We start from the raw sequence: 13810 nt of genomic DNA on the forward strand, positions 1-13810 counted from the left end.
CTTCCCTCAGGCACCGGCCTCCAGGCTGTCACCACCACGGGGAGAGTAAACCCAAAGGCAGCTTCCCCCCCTGCCCCGACCTCCACCACAGCACCCATCAAAGTCTATTTTTTTTTTTTTTTAATGTCCTCACATCCCCAGCCCTAAGGGGGTTAAAAACGTCACCTAACACAAGCGAGGTTAAAGAGGAAAAAAAAAAAAAATCATCTAACTGGGTTAAGTTGGGAGATGGAGCAGAGAGAAGCTCGCGTCTCCGTAAATAAATACAACCATGGCACTCCTCCCTAGCACGTAGTGGTTACAAAAATACTCTCTAGAGGCGTCAGGGCAGGTTAACGGGACATCAGGGGTTAATGTGCTTCAGGGCAGGGAGACGCCATTGCGCCCGGCGCTTCCCGTTCACCAGGCAGGAATCCATCGCTTCCCGCCAGCGGCCTGGCCCGATTAGTCATCGTTTTCCTCGAAAAAGCTGAAGCCGATTTGATCATAAAGCGGCTTTTCCAGAACAAATCCTTTCATAAAGGCATTCTTCCAAAGGAACGTATTTTCCCAATTTTAGATCCAGAAAATACAACCGGTCTGAGGTTTGGTGGGGGTCGAATCCTTCTCTCTGCAAGCGGGTTTTCTGAATCTTAAACGTACCTTCAAAAAGAAGAAAAAAAACCAAATTTTAAAATGCTTTGCTTGAAAAAGCTTGCTTAAGCACCAGAGCGAGGAGGAAACGTCACGGGTGGCATTTCATTTCCACTCGACGCTTTTGCCTAAAAATTTGAGCAACTCGAAGCTTGGGGAATCACCCCGACAGGGACCGGAGTTCTTACAGAAACCTTACGCCGTTTTTCCTTCTCCTCATGCCCAGGCTGGTAACAGGATCCCAGACAATTCCTGGGAAATTGGAAACAGAAAACGCAGCAGCCGAAGAGCAGCTGACTCGGAATAAAGGCCCGGGGAAGGCAACGGGCAGCGTACGAGAGCTCGAGGTAACACACTCATATATATAAATATAAATATATATACACACACGCAGAGAGATATTTTTTCTGGGCCTGCAACCAGCCGATTTCTTCTCCACGACTTAACTACAATCATCATTTTTACTACAGCTACTTCCGCGCCCGCCCTACTCCTCGCAGCTGGGACGTTATTTCGCCCTAAACCAGGCAGAAACGCTTCCGAGCTTCTTTTTTTGGGATCTGAATTTCCCCGGAGCACAGCGGGATCGCCGATACCTGTGGTGTCGACCTGGGGCAGGAGCCGGAGAAAGACGGGCCGGGCGTAGGAAGGCAGCACCTTCTGCAGCTCCTGGTACAGGACGTTGGGGTTGACTTTCGCTTTGGGATCGGCGATCGCCGCCATCCCGGCTTTGCCCTCCACCCCTGAAACAGGAGAGCACGGCTCGGGTGGAGACGGCGGGAGGAGGAAACGTTTAGCAGATGCGAGGGCAGGTATTTTTCCCCCCCTCCCCGCGTCTCTTCGAGGGGAGGTGAGAACGTGCTGAGGAAAACCCGATTTAATATACCAGGGGCTCCGAGCCCGTTGGCAACGCATCCCCTCAACTCCCCGTTCCCGCGTTACGCCCACGGAACGGTCTTTGCGCACCAAGAGCTTCCGCAAAACTCAGTTCATAAAAACCTTCTTTTTTAAGACAGAAATAGAAGTTACGCCACCGGATCTCCGGTTATTCCTACCGCTCCAAATAAATGCGTCAAACTCCGCTGTCTGACCACCGATTTCTCCCCGTTCCGACACGGATCCGGTACGTTTACCCAACATTTTTTCTTCCTCCCTACGTCCCGAGAGCTCCGACTCGACGTTTTACCTGGTACTTCCACTCCGTACACTGCGACGTCCGTCTGGTTGAGGATGTGACTCAGCGTTCCCTCCACCTCGGTGGTAGAGACGTTCTCTCCTCGCCATCGGAAGGTGTCCCCGCTGCGATCTTTGAAGTACATGTAACCGAGTTCGTCCATCACCAACACATCTCCTGGGAGCGGGGGGGAGAGGAGACACCAAAAACCAACCTCAGGATTCGAGTTCGGGAGCGCTCGGGGGCTGCCTCACCGCCCTCCGCTCGGCGCCGCGCCGTTTTCTTCCCAGAGAAGGAAAAAAAAAAAAAAAAAATCTCTCTCCCTCTTTAAAATCTTAATTTTTTAATTAAATCCAGAGCAGAGCGTTTTGAAGTTGCCAACACACCTTTTCACAGACTCTTTTAGGTTGGAAAAGACCTTTAAGATGATCGATTCCTCTCAAAATTCCCAGATTTGGGTCTCTCGAGACCACGTTTGCCCGAGGAACGTCTACAATCGGTACCTGACAAGTACGCCTGGTCCCCTTTCCGGAGCACGTTGTAAGCGATCTTCTTGTTGGTGGCACTCTCGCTGACGTAGCCGTCGAACCGCCGCAGGGGATCCTGTTGATTTATCTGACCGACGAGCAATCCCGGCTCTCCTGCAGGGAACGGGATCAGCGCATGGTGACACCGCCGCAGGGCGTATTTCAACGAGAAGCTAAACTTTTCGCGCACCAAAAGACGTTCAGTTGAACTGATCCATCTTTGGAGGAAGGAACTGGAAGCAAAAACCTGCGTACGACACTCGAAACCCCTAAAACCAGCCAGAGTTTGGGTTTTTTGGGTTTTTTTTGTTTGTTTTATTTAGAATGAAAAGCTTTGTTGAGGTGAACCGCTCACCTGGGCGGCAGGGGATACACAGCCCCCCGGAATCCCGGATCAGCTCCATCGTGTCCTCGTTCACCTTCACCAAACGGATGGGATAAACGTTGGGCAAAATCCGACTGTTGAAACCACAGGCACCGACCTGCCCAAAGACAGAAAAAAAACCCCCCAAAACCCCACCCCAAAATGAAGCTTTTTCCCAGGTTTTTGTGCATGCCACCCTTAATTATCAAGTTAGCTCCCTGCCACCCCTTGCGAGAGGACCCGGAGGAGCCGGCAGAGCTTCTTTCCTCTCCGCGCGCCCCTCCCAGCCGGTGCGGCACCCTCTTCTTCCTCACCTTTCCGTCCAAGTTGGCAATGCTGCAGTTACACTCCGTGGCTCCGTAGAACTCGCCGATCTGCTTAATTCGGAAGCGCTTTGTGAAGTCCTCCCATATGGTGGGTCTCAAACCATTGCCCACCGCCAGCCGTACGCAGTGTTGGGTTTCGGACTCTCGGACCGGCTGATTCAGAAGATACCTGCAGATTTCCCCGATATACTGAATAATCTGAAGCAGTAAACACAAAAACATAGCTCAGGCTTCAGGCAAACCTTAGAACGCCCTGGAAAAAGCCGACCACGAGGCCACCGGCGTCGGCGTACCTCGCGGAACTACAACACGTCAGGCATTTTAATAAGCTGTGAAGTTTCGCAAGTTCAATCTGGGATTTCTCGCCACAAAAAAAAAAAAAAGTAAAGGGGAAACGTCGCTCCCTGGAGCACACCGGGAGGGATCACCCCTCAGCGCGAACAGGTACTCGCGTAAAGAAAAACCCTCGTGGTTTAAGAGGCGACGGAAGACTTCTGGAAAGATTAGGGGACCACTGGGCAGTCATAAACTAACAGCTTGACCCAGGAAAACGCAGTCGGAGCAGAGATCCGATTACCGGCTATAAATACTGCCGCTGGGGGAAGGGCAAAATAAACACCGGGGAGGAGAAAACCGCTGAAATTAGAAGGTAACGTGGACACCAACACAAACAGATGCTTATCGGCTGCGGGCTGCCAGGAGAATTCCTCTGCAGAGATTCCCCGGGCAGTTAAATTCCGACGGAGCTTTTCCGCAACGCTACGGACGCAAAACTTGTGTTTCAGAAGCTGGTCTCGCACAAAGAGGAAGCGGGAGAGGACGGATGAGAGACCTTTTCTAAAGTCTCTTAATCCCGCACGCCTAAAGCGGCGCTGGCAATTCGAAGGCACCTCGATATCCGACGAGGGAGAGGGAATTATCAATAATTAAGCGGCGAAACCTGGCGCTCTGGAGTCGAGCGCCAGAACTCGCGACCGCGGAGCCCTCACCGTGCATCTGTATTTCGTGCAGTCGTCCCAGAAGCGACTGGCCGAGAATTTCTTCCTGATGACCACGGTGAGGCCGTGGATCAGACACTGGCCGACCCCCATGATGTTACCTGGAAAACAGGGATCGCGAGCTGGGAACCATCCGGGCTCCGTTCGCTCACGAGGACGCGGGAAGGAGAGGTCTCGCCTCCCTCGAGGAGGACGCTTACCCGCGGAATGGTAGAGCGGGAGGCAGTTGTAGAGGACGTCCGTCGGGCGCATTTTGTAGGCGTAGTAACCGAAGGCAGCGATGCGGTAATACCTGCGAGAACGCGGCGCGCGCTAAGCGAGCGAGACGGGCGAAACTCGGGGTTTCGCGACGTGAGACGCGCCTCAAGAGGGAAATATCTCCTCGGGACCTCACCTGCTGTGCACCACGATGGCGGCTTTGGGCATTCCCGTCGTTCCTGACGTGTAGATATAGAAGAGCCGATCTAGAAGAACGAAAAGAGGCGTCAGGCTGTTCTCAACCGCCTGAGAAAATCCCCACAGGGTTCGTTCTGCGCTTTTAGGCTTCGTTCCCAGCGGCCGAGGAACGGCTTTGACACGGTGACAGCGAGCTGCGAAGGCCGACGCGGAGCCGCATCCCGACGGCGAATCCGCAATCTTGTCCGTAACGGTCGATACAGGAACCGGCGCAAAGAGTTTGCAGAGCTCTGAGGACGCGACCCGCGCACCTTTAGGCGCGTTCCCTAGGACCAGACTAGCCCTCCAGCTCAGACATTAATTCCAAATCAATCGAAAAAGAAAGGTCTCACCCCGTGTCTGACGGTAGGGCAGGATATTTAAGACTGTACGATTAAAAAAATAATCTAAAGGAAACGGCTCTTCGCAGCATCATTCCTCCGACTGCAAACGAAGTACCGAAACAGAGTCTCCTGTCTCGGGGATCTCGGATGCTCTTAATTGCCTTAATTACGAAATACAGAGTGGAGGCCAGTCTGCACCTCGCCCAGCTCTCACATCACATTGCGAAATAAAAGTCGTTGATAAAATTACCATCTAAACCTTTGACTGGAACCTGAATCGGGGGCGATTTCGATGTTGTACTCAAAAGAGGATCAAGATGTCTGGTCTCCGCAGGAACGACGTCCGGGTTGTAGTCGCCGGAGCAGAACTTTGCCATGTTCTTCCCCAACATCCCGTTCACTTCGGATATTGCTGCAAGACAAAACAAGTAACGCTCTAGGCGGCGGCGGCAAAAATAATCTCTGTAACATCCTCTTGTGCCCCAAAACCACGGAAGGACCTGAAGAACCAAGGATTCCTCTAAAATACTCACACCCGTCCAGCTAACGGCCGCAAAAAAAACCCTACGCAAAATTGCCTCTCCCCATGACCCACCGCGTCACGATCTTCCAACAATCTAGAACGGTTTCAAGGAGCCGATTCAGAATAATAAACCACCAGATCTAGCAATAACCATCGGAACGGAGCTCGTTAGAGAAGCAGGGATGTTTTTAAAGCCAGCATCCACTGCCAGACCTGTCCTGCGGCAGAAAGCGCGCCATTAAGCAAAGGGTATGAACAGAGCAAGAGAAAAAAAGAAATACACCTTGCGGCAGACAAATACTCTTTTTGCTGTTAGCGTGCTCGCTCTCCGCATTATTCAGGACGAAGAGAACAGTTCACGAGTTGCCCGAAGGCGTACGAAGGCCCGAGTGACTCACCCGAAGACAGCTCCCCTCCGAAGATCACGGCTTTTGCACCCGACGTCGTCACGCAGTAAACCAGAGAATCCAAGCGCAAATTGAAATTGATAAGAGCCGCTTCGATACCGATTTTTGCCATCCCTAACCAGAGGCCGACAAATTCGGGGCGGCTCTCCATGAAGATCGCAATGACGTCCCCCAGCCGGAAGCCTTGCTGGTAGAAGTAGTTGGCCACGGCGTTGGAGTACTCGTCCAGCCTCCTGAAGGTCCACTGCTCGCCGGTGGCCTCATAAATCAGGGCTACTTTGTCGGGGTGCCTGCGGACGACGTCCTGGAACATCTTGGGGATGGTGCTTTTGGCTTTTTGATGCCTCCGTAACTTGTACTTGACTCGTAAGAGCACTGAGAGGCCGCTGCAGCAAAGGAAGAGGGTAACGAGTAAATTTTCAGCACGATTTCTGAACGAGAAGGGACGCGGGCAGGACGCGCGTACTCCACGGGGGTGTCTCACTGGCATCCCGCTGTCCTCGGGCAGCCGAAGCGTTATTCTGAAACTGGAACTTTTAATCACTGCTGCTCTACGGCTATTTGAACATTACAGCAACTGTTCTGGTACCTTCCACGCTATAAAACACGGAGAATCCACCTTTGCGCTAACAGCGATTCAAACAAGCCCACAGAAAACATTAAAGAGGATAAATTACGTCTTTTAACGATGTCTTCTGCCATCCTAAGACAAAAAAAAGGACTTTGCGACTATTGCTTTTAGCAAACACGCTTCACACGGGAAGCGACTTTCTTGCCGGGATATTTTGCAGCATCTTTGTGCCGTTTCATCCAATCGCACCCCTCGGGATCGCAAAGCATTTAAGCGACAAAGCCAACCCGACCCTTTGATAACAACGCACGGCCTCAGCTTCAAGAAAACAAAGCCAAAGGCTTCCCCTTTCACCCAGGACTGCTGGCGTACTCCTTTCCTGTGAGTCAGTCTCTGCCGCGGTCCTGGGATGACAGGAAGCGAAGCTATCCAAATACTACCGGGCAGAAGCCGTAGATTATTAATAATAATTAATAAATAATAACAATTCTTGGATGGCAAGCTGCTTTAAAGACGGTGGTGCCTTATCAAGAAAAGAACTGTGCCTCTCTGGATATTTGATACTGTGAAGAGCAACTGCTCAATAAAAGAACAAACCAGACCGCTCTAACGGGGCTTTTTTTTTTTTTTTTTGTCTTCCGCAATTTACATAATTATTTTAAGTCTCCAGGGCAGCAGCTGCAAATTAAACCTCAACGTGGTCCAAGCTGGATGGCAGCGAAAGTTGTTGTCCGAACTTCAACTGTCTCAATTACGCCTTCCTGGAGGAAACTATTTTTAGGGGCGCGTTGGCTCCCTCGCTTTGGCTATCGGTTATAATTCAATGCGAAAATAAGTTTATTGAAGTAGGCTACCGCCACCAAAACGAGGACAGCGGGTCTGGGCGAACGTACCAGATCTCGTTTCCTTCCCGGAGGTAGGAAGATGGCGGCAGTGTTTTTCCACCATTAAAATAGGAAATTGTTGGGCAACAAGGGTTTGGAAGAACCCCCAGAAATTTGAAAGGTCATTTAATATTAGCACTTAAAAACCCCCGCGACTCTCACGGCTGAATGTCGAGAGCAGGAGCCTCGCCGAAGGGGGAAGGGTGCGTTTCAGAAACGAGTTGTTGGCAATGGTCACGCCGAGCCGGGGCTTTCACGGTGACCTTACACCGCGCTGTGCCAAACCCAGAACAGAGGAGCCTTTTCACTGCTGAGCTGCACTTTCCAGATACTTAAAGGGCTTTATTCTGCCCAGTTTATTTTCTGCCGTTATTCCCAGCTTGCCGGGCAATCGGGAGGAAACAGCTCTTCAAAGCGCGGTGACAGCCCCAGCAAAGCTGGCAATCGCAGGAGCCCTAAATCCTTTGGAATAAAGGGCCCGTCCTCAGGGAGGCCTAAAAAACGGCGGAACTAAACACGACGGCGGCGGCGGCCTCCCGGGAGATGGGAGGCTGCTGGAGACCCTCGCTCGGCCTGGGCGTTTTAGGCCGGACCTAACCCCTCTTTAAGCTGGGGGTGTAACGGCAGAGCGCTGCTCGTTCCGCAGGTGCACCGTGGCGTCCGTCCATCCGTCCGCTCCCTTCGAGGCCGAGCTTTTCCAACCTCCCTCTGCGCGCAGGCGTGGGCAGCGAGCGCTGCCTGCGCTTAAAACCCGACTTAAGCTCGGCTTTAACGGCAAGCGAACCCAACTTACCGCCGGCCCTCGGCCCCTTCAGCCACTTACAAGAGATCCCGCGGAGCCGTCCTGAAGACCAACCGCAGCAGCCGCCATCCCCCGCTGCCCAGGCAGACGCCCACCGTAGCGGCCAGGCTCCAGGACCAGGGAGCGCCGAGGAACCGCAACAGCCCCAAGGAGCCTAAGGAGGCGGCGCAGACCCCCGCCGGGTGCATGCTGCGGAGGGAAAGGGAAGAGTTCAGGGCTCCGGTGCCCGCTCCGGGCCTCCCCCGCCCCGGGCCGGGGCCCGTTACCTCAGCGGTGCCGGCAGCTCCCGCTCCCGCCTCAGCCGCCGCCGCCGCCTCAGGTTTAGCCCCGCCCAGGACGCCGAGGCGACCGCCCCCCCCTCCGAGTGGACGGGACGATGGGGAAACGCGAGATCCTATTGGCCGAGGGCGCGGATGCAGGGCTCGGATTGGATGAGGGAGGAGCGGAGGGTGGGACGCCCCCGCCAGGCGTCAACGCGTAGGGACCGCCCCTCCCTCCCCGGTGCCCGGTGCCGGCCGGGCCGGGCTGCTCCCGCCGCGGGGCTGATACAACCGGGGTGTGGGAGGGTCTGGCTGCCCACGGACCGGGACCGGCAGCGCCCGGGGTCCCACGGACCGGGACACGCACACCCGGCAGTGCCCGGGACACGCACGCCCGGTTTCCCACGGCCCCGGGACCGACCCCCCCGGGACCTCACGGCCCCGAACAGGGACACCCCCCCCCCCCCCCCGTCCCGGAACCCGCACAGCCGGGGCCTGGCCCCACCCCCAGGCGCTGACCTCCCCCCCGTTTAAGCCGATTACCGGATGCTCCGGGGAATCCGGGATCATTAATAGCCGGGGATCGGCCGCTGCGGAGCCGGTGCGGGTCCGGGTGTCCCACAGCCCTTCACCGTGAGCCGCGGGGGTCGGTTCATCCCTCGGGGGGTCGGTTCCATCCCTCGGGGGGTCCGGTTCCATCCCTCGGGGGGGTCGGTTCCATCCTGCCGGGGTCCGGTTCCATCCTGCCGGGGTCCGGTTCCATCCCTCGGGGGGGTCGGTTCCATCCCTCGGGGGGTCCGGTTCCATCCCTCGGGGGGTCCGGTTCCATCCCTCGGGGGGTCCCGGTTCCATCCTGCCGGGGTCCGGTTCCATCCCTCGGGGGGTCGGTTCCATCCTGCCGGGGTCCGGTTCCATCCCTCGGGAGGTCCCGGTTCCATCCCTCGGGGGGTCCCGGTTCCATCCCTCGGGGGGTCCGGTTCCATCCTGCCGGGGTCCGGTTCCATCCCTCGGGGGGTCGGTTCCATCCTGCCGGGGTCCGGTTCCATCCCGGGAGGTCCCGGTTCCATCCCTCGGGGGGTCGGTTCCATCCTGCCGGGGTCCGGTTCCATCCCGGGAGGTCCGGTTCCATCCCGGGAGGTCCCGGTTCCATCCCACCGGATCGATCGGCCTCTCATCCGCCCATGGCCGCGCTCTTCACCGGGAAGGTGCTGATGGCCAACCGGGAGCAGGACGAGGTGGAGACGGAACGGGAGCTGGGCCGGGCGCTGGACAACAAGGTGCTGCTGCTCTACTTCGGCTCCGGGCAGTGCCCGCGGTGCCGGCGGTTCTCCCCACTCCTCAAGGACTTCTTCCTCCGGCTGACTGACCAGTTTTACGTGGAACGAGCTTCGCAGCTGGTCCTGGTGTACGTGTCCCGCGACGAGACGGAGGAGCAGCAGAGCGCGTTCCTGAGGACCATGCCGAAACGCTGGCTGGCCGTGCCTTTCGGGGACGCCTTCAAAAGGTACGGCTCGGGTGAAGGAGCGAGGCAGACCAGCCCCGGGCCGTATTTTTCGATGTTCAGAGGTTTTTTTTCACGTGTTTCCCCTCACGTTCGGTCCCCACGGGAATGGTCGGCGTGGCGCGTTAATGGAAAACATCTTTGGCTGCGCCTGTTTATAAAGCAAAAATATTTCCTCTTCCTTCCATCTCCCTTTTTGCTGATATATTCGTGTCCCGATTTTGCGACGCGCTATTTATAACACGTCAGCCGACCCTCCAGGCAGAACGCGTAGCGTGAAAGACGGATGCAGCCGGGCGGATTGGAAGCGCTCGTGTATTTACTGTAACCTCATTAACGACAGAACGAGCTGCAATTAATACCGAGAATTATTTCCAGCTCCTCTGGAGGACGAACTGGAGGACGGTAAAACATGAAGCTGCTGTTTAATTGCTGCTCGTGTAAAACGGGTCCCGTGGCCCAAATCCTCTCCCCCCCTCCCCGCCCCACGTTTTACCGGCCCCACAGAGATCCGCATCAGGCTCTAATTACCAGCGACGGACAAACGAGCGGGTTACGTTCGGCAAATCGGCTCCACGGGAATCCTACCGGCCGGTGAGGATGAGGAGCGGCACGCCCTTCCTGATTTGAGTTTTCTTCCCCCTTTGCCTTGCAGGGAGCTGGAGCTGCGGTTTGCCGTGTCCGAGGTGCCGGCGGTGGTGGTGCTGAAGCCGAACGGGGAGGTAATCGTTGGAAACGCCGTGGAAGAGATCCGGCGCGTGGGCCCCGCTTGCTTCCGAAATTGGCAGGAGGCTGCCGAGCTGGTAGATCGGAATTTTCTCTTGGCAGAGGATTTTGAGGACTGGAGCAGGAGAAGCATCACCGACCCCATCCGCCGCCTCAAGTACAAGCTGGACAAGAAGACGGAGGCCAAGAACGAGGAAAGGAAAGAGGAAGGCGAAGAGTCTGCTTAGGGGCTCAGAGAAATCCGGGGACGTCCCTCGGGTCGCTGTCCCGGCCCGGTTACCGATGTCTCCAGAGTAGCAACATCTGTCCGTGTTCTAGAATTCAGCTAAAATCACGTCAGTTTTCCAAAAAAAAGTGAATTAAGGCAAACGGGCTCTACTCCTGCGCCGTTCAGCGCTGGAAAATCAGTTAGCGTGATAAGGCTCTTCCGACCCTGACTGAATTACATTTCCTTTCTATCACCCCAGGACCCAGCGTAGTAAAAATCTCACAGTCACGTCTTTGTCATTTATTTACCAAAAAAAGTTAGAAGAAAATTAACTGCTAGAGACCGGCGTTCAGTGAATGACTCGCTAAACTGTTTTAAAAAATGGGAATTACACTAAAAAAAACCCCCACAGCATGCCCGAGCGCTGCTACGGAGGTACGGAGCAGCTGTGGCAAACGACGACGGGAACAGAATCCCTGCGATAAGCCGATACAGGGATTTAGAGACAGACGCCCACGCGCTGAGCAAGTCCCGAGAAATCTCTCGTGTCGCTGCTCGCGTTACGCTGCCGAAAATTCACATTTCGGACAAATCCGGCCGAGGAGCAGGTTGCTCCATGACTGGAATTACAACGTGCAGCGGCTTCTCCGAGCTTCGTGAGCCGCCTGGTTTTTAATCGCGACGGCCATCTGCCGGGAAGCCGAGCCCCATCCCGGGTGGAAGATCCTAAACCTACCGCGGGAGAGCGGCGGATGGCAAACGCGCCAGGGCAGCGCCCGTCCTCGGTGAACGTCGCTCTGCTTCGTCCTTTCAAATTCAGCGGATTTGGAGGAAGCCGACTCTCTGAAGGGCTGAGAGGGAGAACGTTCCGCGGCCAAAAACCTCTGCAGCGCATCGCCCGATTTCCGTAATCGAGGGGTCTGAAAAGCAGGAGAAGAGGGGGGAAAAGGACCGTTAACTTGCTCGTTTCTGCTCCCCCGTTCTCCGCTGTCTCACCGGGGAGGCGAGCAGAGGATTTAAAAAGCTTTGTCGGGAAGGATCCGGGAAGGAAAGCGGGTGCGAAGACAGACAGAGCGGCCGCGCGAGGCCGGCTCGTTCAACTTGTTTTCTCACTTAATCCTCCCTCTCTTCACCCAGCAGGTTTGACAGGCAGACAGGGAAGGAGGAGAAATCCTGTTCAAGGAATGGCTGGGGACTCCGCTTTAGGCAGAAACGAGGGCGCTTCCTTCAGGATGCTCTCGGGTGCACGGGCGCCGCGTGAAAAGGCACAAATAAAACCCAAAAGTGCTTTCAAGGTGACGCAGCGGCTGGAGGAGTGAAGCTGCGCTGGCTGATGGGCACCAAGGAAACAATATTCCGTTTGCCTCGGGCAACGTCCGGCAGTTAGTATTTCAAAAAAGTTATAAATCACAAATTAGGAACCTGTTATTAACTGGCAGCCAGGTGCTGCTTCTCATCCCCACCGAACTTTGATGTCAATAAAAGGATGCTCCCCACCCACATTTATGAAAATTCAGTAATATGAAATGTGGACTTTTACCGGCCCCAGCCATTTCCTGGGTTTTAACCACCATATTCTCCTCTGTTCAAAACCAAAAGTTGCCCTTTTCTTGGCAGTTGCGCGGAACATCAGCACCACCGTACCGAGAAACAAGCGCTTTATGATTTTCTGGCTTATTTCGGTAAAAGAAGCCGTAACCCTTATGAGCGTGCTCGAGACAAAAGCATGAGATGGAGTCGCTTTTTTCTTACAATTAATAAAGCTCGGCAATACGTGGGAAGCCAAGAAAGCAAAATCGACAGCCGCATCGTAGGCGGGACAAGAGGAGGCAGCGCCGGCCGATGCTTTACCTAGCGAGAGAACGCAGCGCTGCGCTTCACGCTGCCTGGGAGGAGGAGAAAAACCCCTCCAAACCAGCCCCAAACAGTATTTCTCCATCTCGGGTTCCATCAGGGACAAAAATCCTCCCGACGGACACATCGCGCGGCGCCGTTAAGATGTTTTGCTCTGCTTTCACGCGTGGGGCTTATTTTTTCTGTTTACGGGACAGAGAACGAAGGGCAGTTGAACGCTCAGGGCAGTATCTAAGCACCTTTGAGTGCAAATAATCACTTCCTGATATATTGACTTTATCAAACATGCTACCTTACGGTTGGTCTGCGTAATTCTTGCTTTGCCTTTTCTCTGTCATCCAATTTTCCTACAAAGGGCCTCGCTGTTCTGTTAAAAAAAACCCAAACACATATATATATATATATACACACACACACCCCGATGCACGTGGAATCACAAAGCTGCTTCAGGAGTTTCGGACAGCACAGAGTTAACGAAAGCTGGGTAGGAGGCTGGGTCTGATCCCCGAGATAGCCTGGGAAGTGAGTAGTTTCACAACTCCCAAGAGGAATGTGGAAAATCCGCACGGCCTGACACCTGTCTGAGGCTGCAGCCTCATCCCACGCAGACTGCACGTCGCGTCGCTTCCCGCAGCGGAGGCACGGGGCAACCCGGCGGAGATTCGGGAACCCGACTGCACCGGGACGGCGGCAACTGCACGATTTTCTGGTTTCACCAGCAAATACCGAGATGCTGCGGTACTTCGGGAGAACCGGGGGATTTCTCACGAGAGGTGATGGCTTTTTCCTCGTCTGTGTTTTAGCTGAGGAAGGACGATGAAAGAGATGGAAGACGTTCTCTACAGCTCACCTAAACCAACGTTTTTACTTGCAGATAATGTTATGGTAAATAAGAGAGACCGATACGGAAACGCGGCGCTATGGCATACGGATATTCGGGGCTTGTTTTTGATATCCAAGCCTTGCTAAGAAAAAGTTTCCTGAACCTGGGATTTTGTTTGCTGGAAGGGGTGTGAAGAAACTTCAGAATTAAAACTTGCTTCAGTCATTTCTCAGAAAACACTGATTGCAACTCTGCTGAATTAGAAAATGAATAAATGCTGAGAGCATGAGAATTCAGCTCATACCTTCTGGTTTTTTCCGAGTGTTTTGTCTCGCGTCTCCAGTTGCTTTCGCAGAATGCGGCTTCTCCTCTCGATGAGGGGGAGCCGTGCTCACGGCCCGCGGGACTTCGGAGGTGCTCGCCCGAAAACATAGCCTGAGAAAAAAAAGG

General features: G+C 54.7%; 3 protein-coding genes across 10 annotated transcripts; 1 reads left to right on the forward strand and 2 right to left on the reverse strand.

Moving 5' to 3' along the window:
* Positions 1–103: 103 nt before the first annotated feature.
* Positions 104–8931, reverse strand: SLC27A1 (solute carrier family 27 member 1). Of its 3 annotated transcripts, none has more exons than XM_054808071.1 (13): positions 8792–8931; positions 8010–8177; positions 5723–6117; positions 5052–5213; positions 4417–4486; positions 4223–4314; positions 4014–4123; positions 3013–3222; positions 2690–2816; positions 2311–2448; positions 1820–1984; positions 1230–1376; positions 104–642 (listed from the first exon to the last, which is right to left on the reverse strand). In XM_054808071.1, the coding sequence occupies exons 2-13, from the start codon at positions 8174–8176 to the stop codon at positions 485–487; spliced, it is 1941 nt and encodes a 646-aa protein (XP_054664046.1). In that variant the 5' UTR covers position 8177; positions 8792–8931; the 3' UTR covers positions 104–484. The 3 variants fall into 3 exon arrangements, with proteins under 3 accessions (XP_054664046.1, XP_054664045.1, XP_054664047.1); XM_054808070.1 differs by lacking the exon at positions 8792–8931 and adding an exon at positions 8255–8360; XM_054808072.1 differs by lacking the exons at positions 104–642; positions 8792–8931 and adding exons at positions 669–885; positions 8255–8360.
* Positions 8464–10704, forward strand: NXNL1 (nucleoredoxin like 1). 4 transcript variants are annotated; one of them, XM_054808082.1, is made up of 4 exons: positions 8850–8909; positions 9040–9087; positions 9386–9752; positions 10405–10704. In XM_054808082.1, the coding sequence occupies exons 3-4, from the start codon at positions 9430–9432 to the stop codon at positions 10700–10702; spliced, it is 621 nt and encodes a 206-aa protein (XP_054664057.1). In that variant the 5' UTR covers positions 8850–8909; positions 9040–9087; positions 9386–9429; the 3' UTR covers positions 10703–10704. The 4 variants fall into 4 exon arrangements, with proteins under 4 accessions (XP_054664055.1, XP_054664057.1, XP_054664054.1 ...); XM_054808080.1 differs by lacking the exon at positions 9040–9087 and having other exon boundaries at positions 8464–8958; positions 9303–9752; XM_054808079.1 differs by lacking the exons at positions 8850–8909; positions 9040–9087 and adding an exon at positions 8960–8999.
* Positions 9611–13805, reverse strand: LOC129198610 (uncharacterized). 3 transcript variants are annotated; one of them, XR_008574503.1, is made up of 5 exons: positions 13665–13805; positions 12830–12904; positions 12535–12719; positions 11420–11603; positions 9611–10639 (listed from the first exon to the last, which is right to left on the reverse strand). XR_008574503.1 is itself a non-coding variant. In XM_054808078.1 (3 exons), the coding sequence occupies exons 1-3, from the start codon at positions 13790–13792 to the stop codon at positions 11183–11185; spliced, it is 624 nt and encodes a 207-aa protein (XP_054664053.1). In that variant the 5' UTR covers positions 13793–13799. The 3 variants fall into 3 exon arrangements, 1 of the variants encoding a protein (XP_054664053.1); XR_008574502.1 differs by having other exon boundaries at positions 11420–12719; XM_054808078.1 differs by lacking the exons at positions 9611–10639; positions 12535–12719 and having other exon boundaries at positions 11183–11603; positions 13665–13799.
* Positions 13806–13810: the final 5 nt, after the last annotated feature.

The sequence above is a fragment of the Grus americana genome, chromosome 33 (genome assembly GCF_028858705.1).
Source record: "Grus americana isolate bGruAme1 chromosome 33, bGruAme1.mat, whole genome shotgun sequence".
In the NCBI taxonomy this organism is placed as follows: Eukaryota; Metazoa; Chordata; class Aves; order Gruiformes; family Gruidae; genus Grus; species Grus americana.

What these genes read in the sequence shown, in the direction of transcription:
- SLC27A1 (XM_054808071.1), bottom strand. Translation starts at nt 8,176, where the DNA reads ATGCACCCGGCGGGGGTCTGCGCCGCCTCCTTAGGCTCCTTGGGGCTG. An exon ending in GCACGAAATACAGATGCACG is followed by an intron (nt 3,223 to 4,013) that starts GTGAGGGCTCCG and finishes TTACTGCTTCAG; the next exon opens with ATTATTCAGTATATCGGGGA. An exon ending in GCCCCAGGTCGACACCACAG is followed by an intron (nt 643 to 1,229) that starts GTATCGGCGATC and finishes TTCTTTTTGAAG; the next exon opens with GTACGTTTAAGATTCAGAAA.
- NXNL1 (XM_054808080.1), top strand. Translation starts at nt 9,430, where the DNA reads ATGGCCGCGCTCTTCACCGGGAAGGTGCTGATGGCCAACCGGGAGCAG. An exon ending in TTCGGGGACGCCTTCAAAAG is followed by an intron (nt 9,753 to 10,404) that starts GTACGGCTCGGG and finishes TTTGCCTTGCAG; the next exon opens with GGAGCTGGAGCTGCGGTTTG.
- LOC129198610 (XM_054808078.1), bottom strand. Translation starts at nt 13,792, where the DNA reads ATGTTTTCGGGCGAGCACCTCCGAAGTCCCGCGGGCCGTGAGCACGGC. An exon ending in CACTCGGAAAAAACCAGAAG is followed by an intron (nt 12,905 to 13,664) that starts GTATGAGCTGAA and finishes TTTTTTTAACAG; the next exon opens with AACAGCGAGGCCCTTTGTAG. An exon ending in TTACGCAGACCAACCGTAAG is followed by an intron (nt 11,604 to 12,829) that starts GTAGCATGTTTG and finishes CCTGCTTTTCAG; the next exon opens with ACCCCTCGATTACGGAAATC.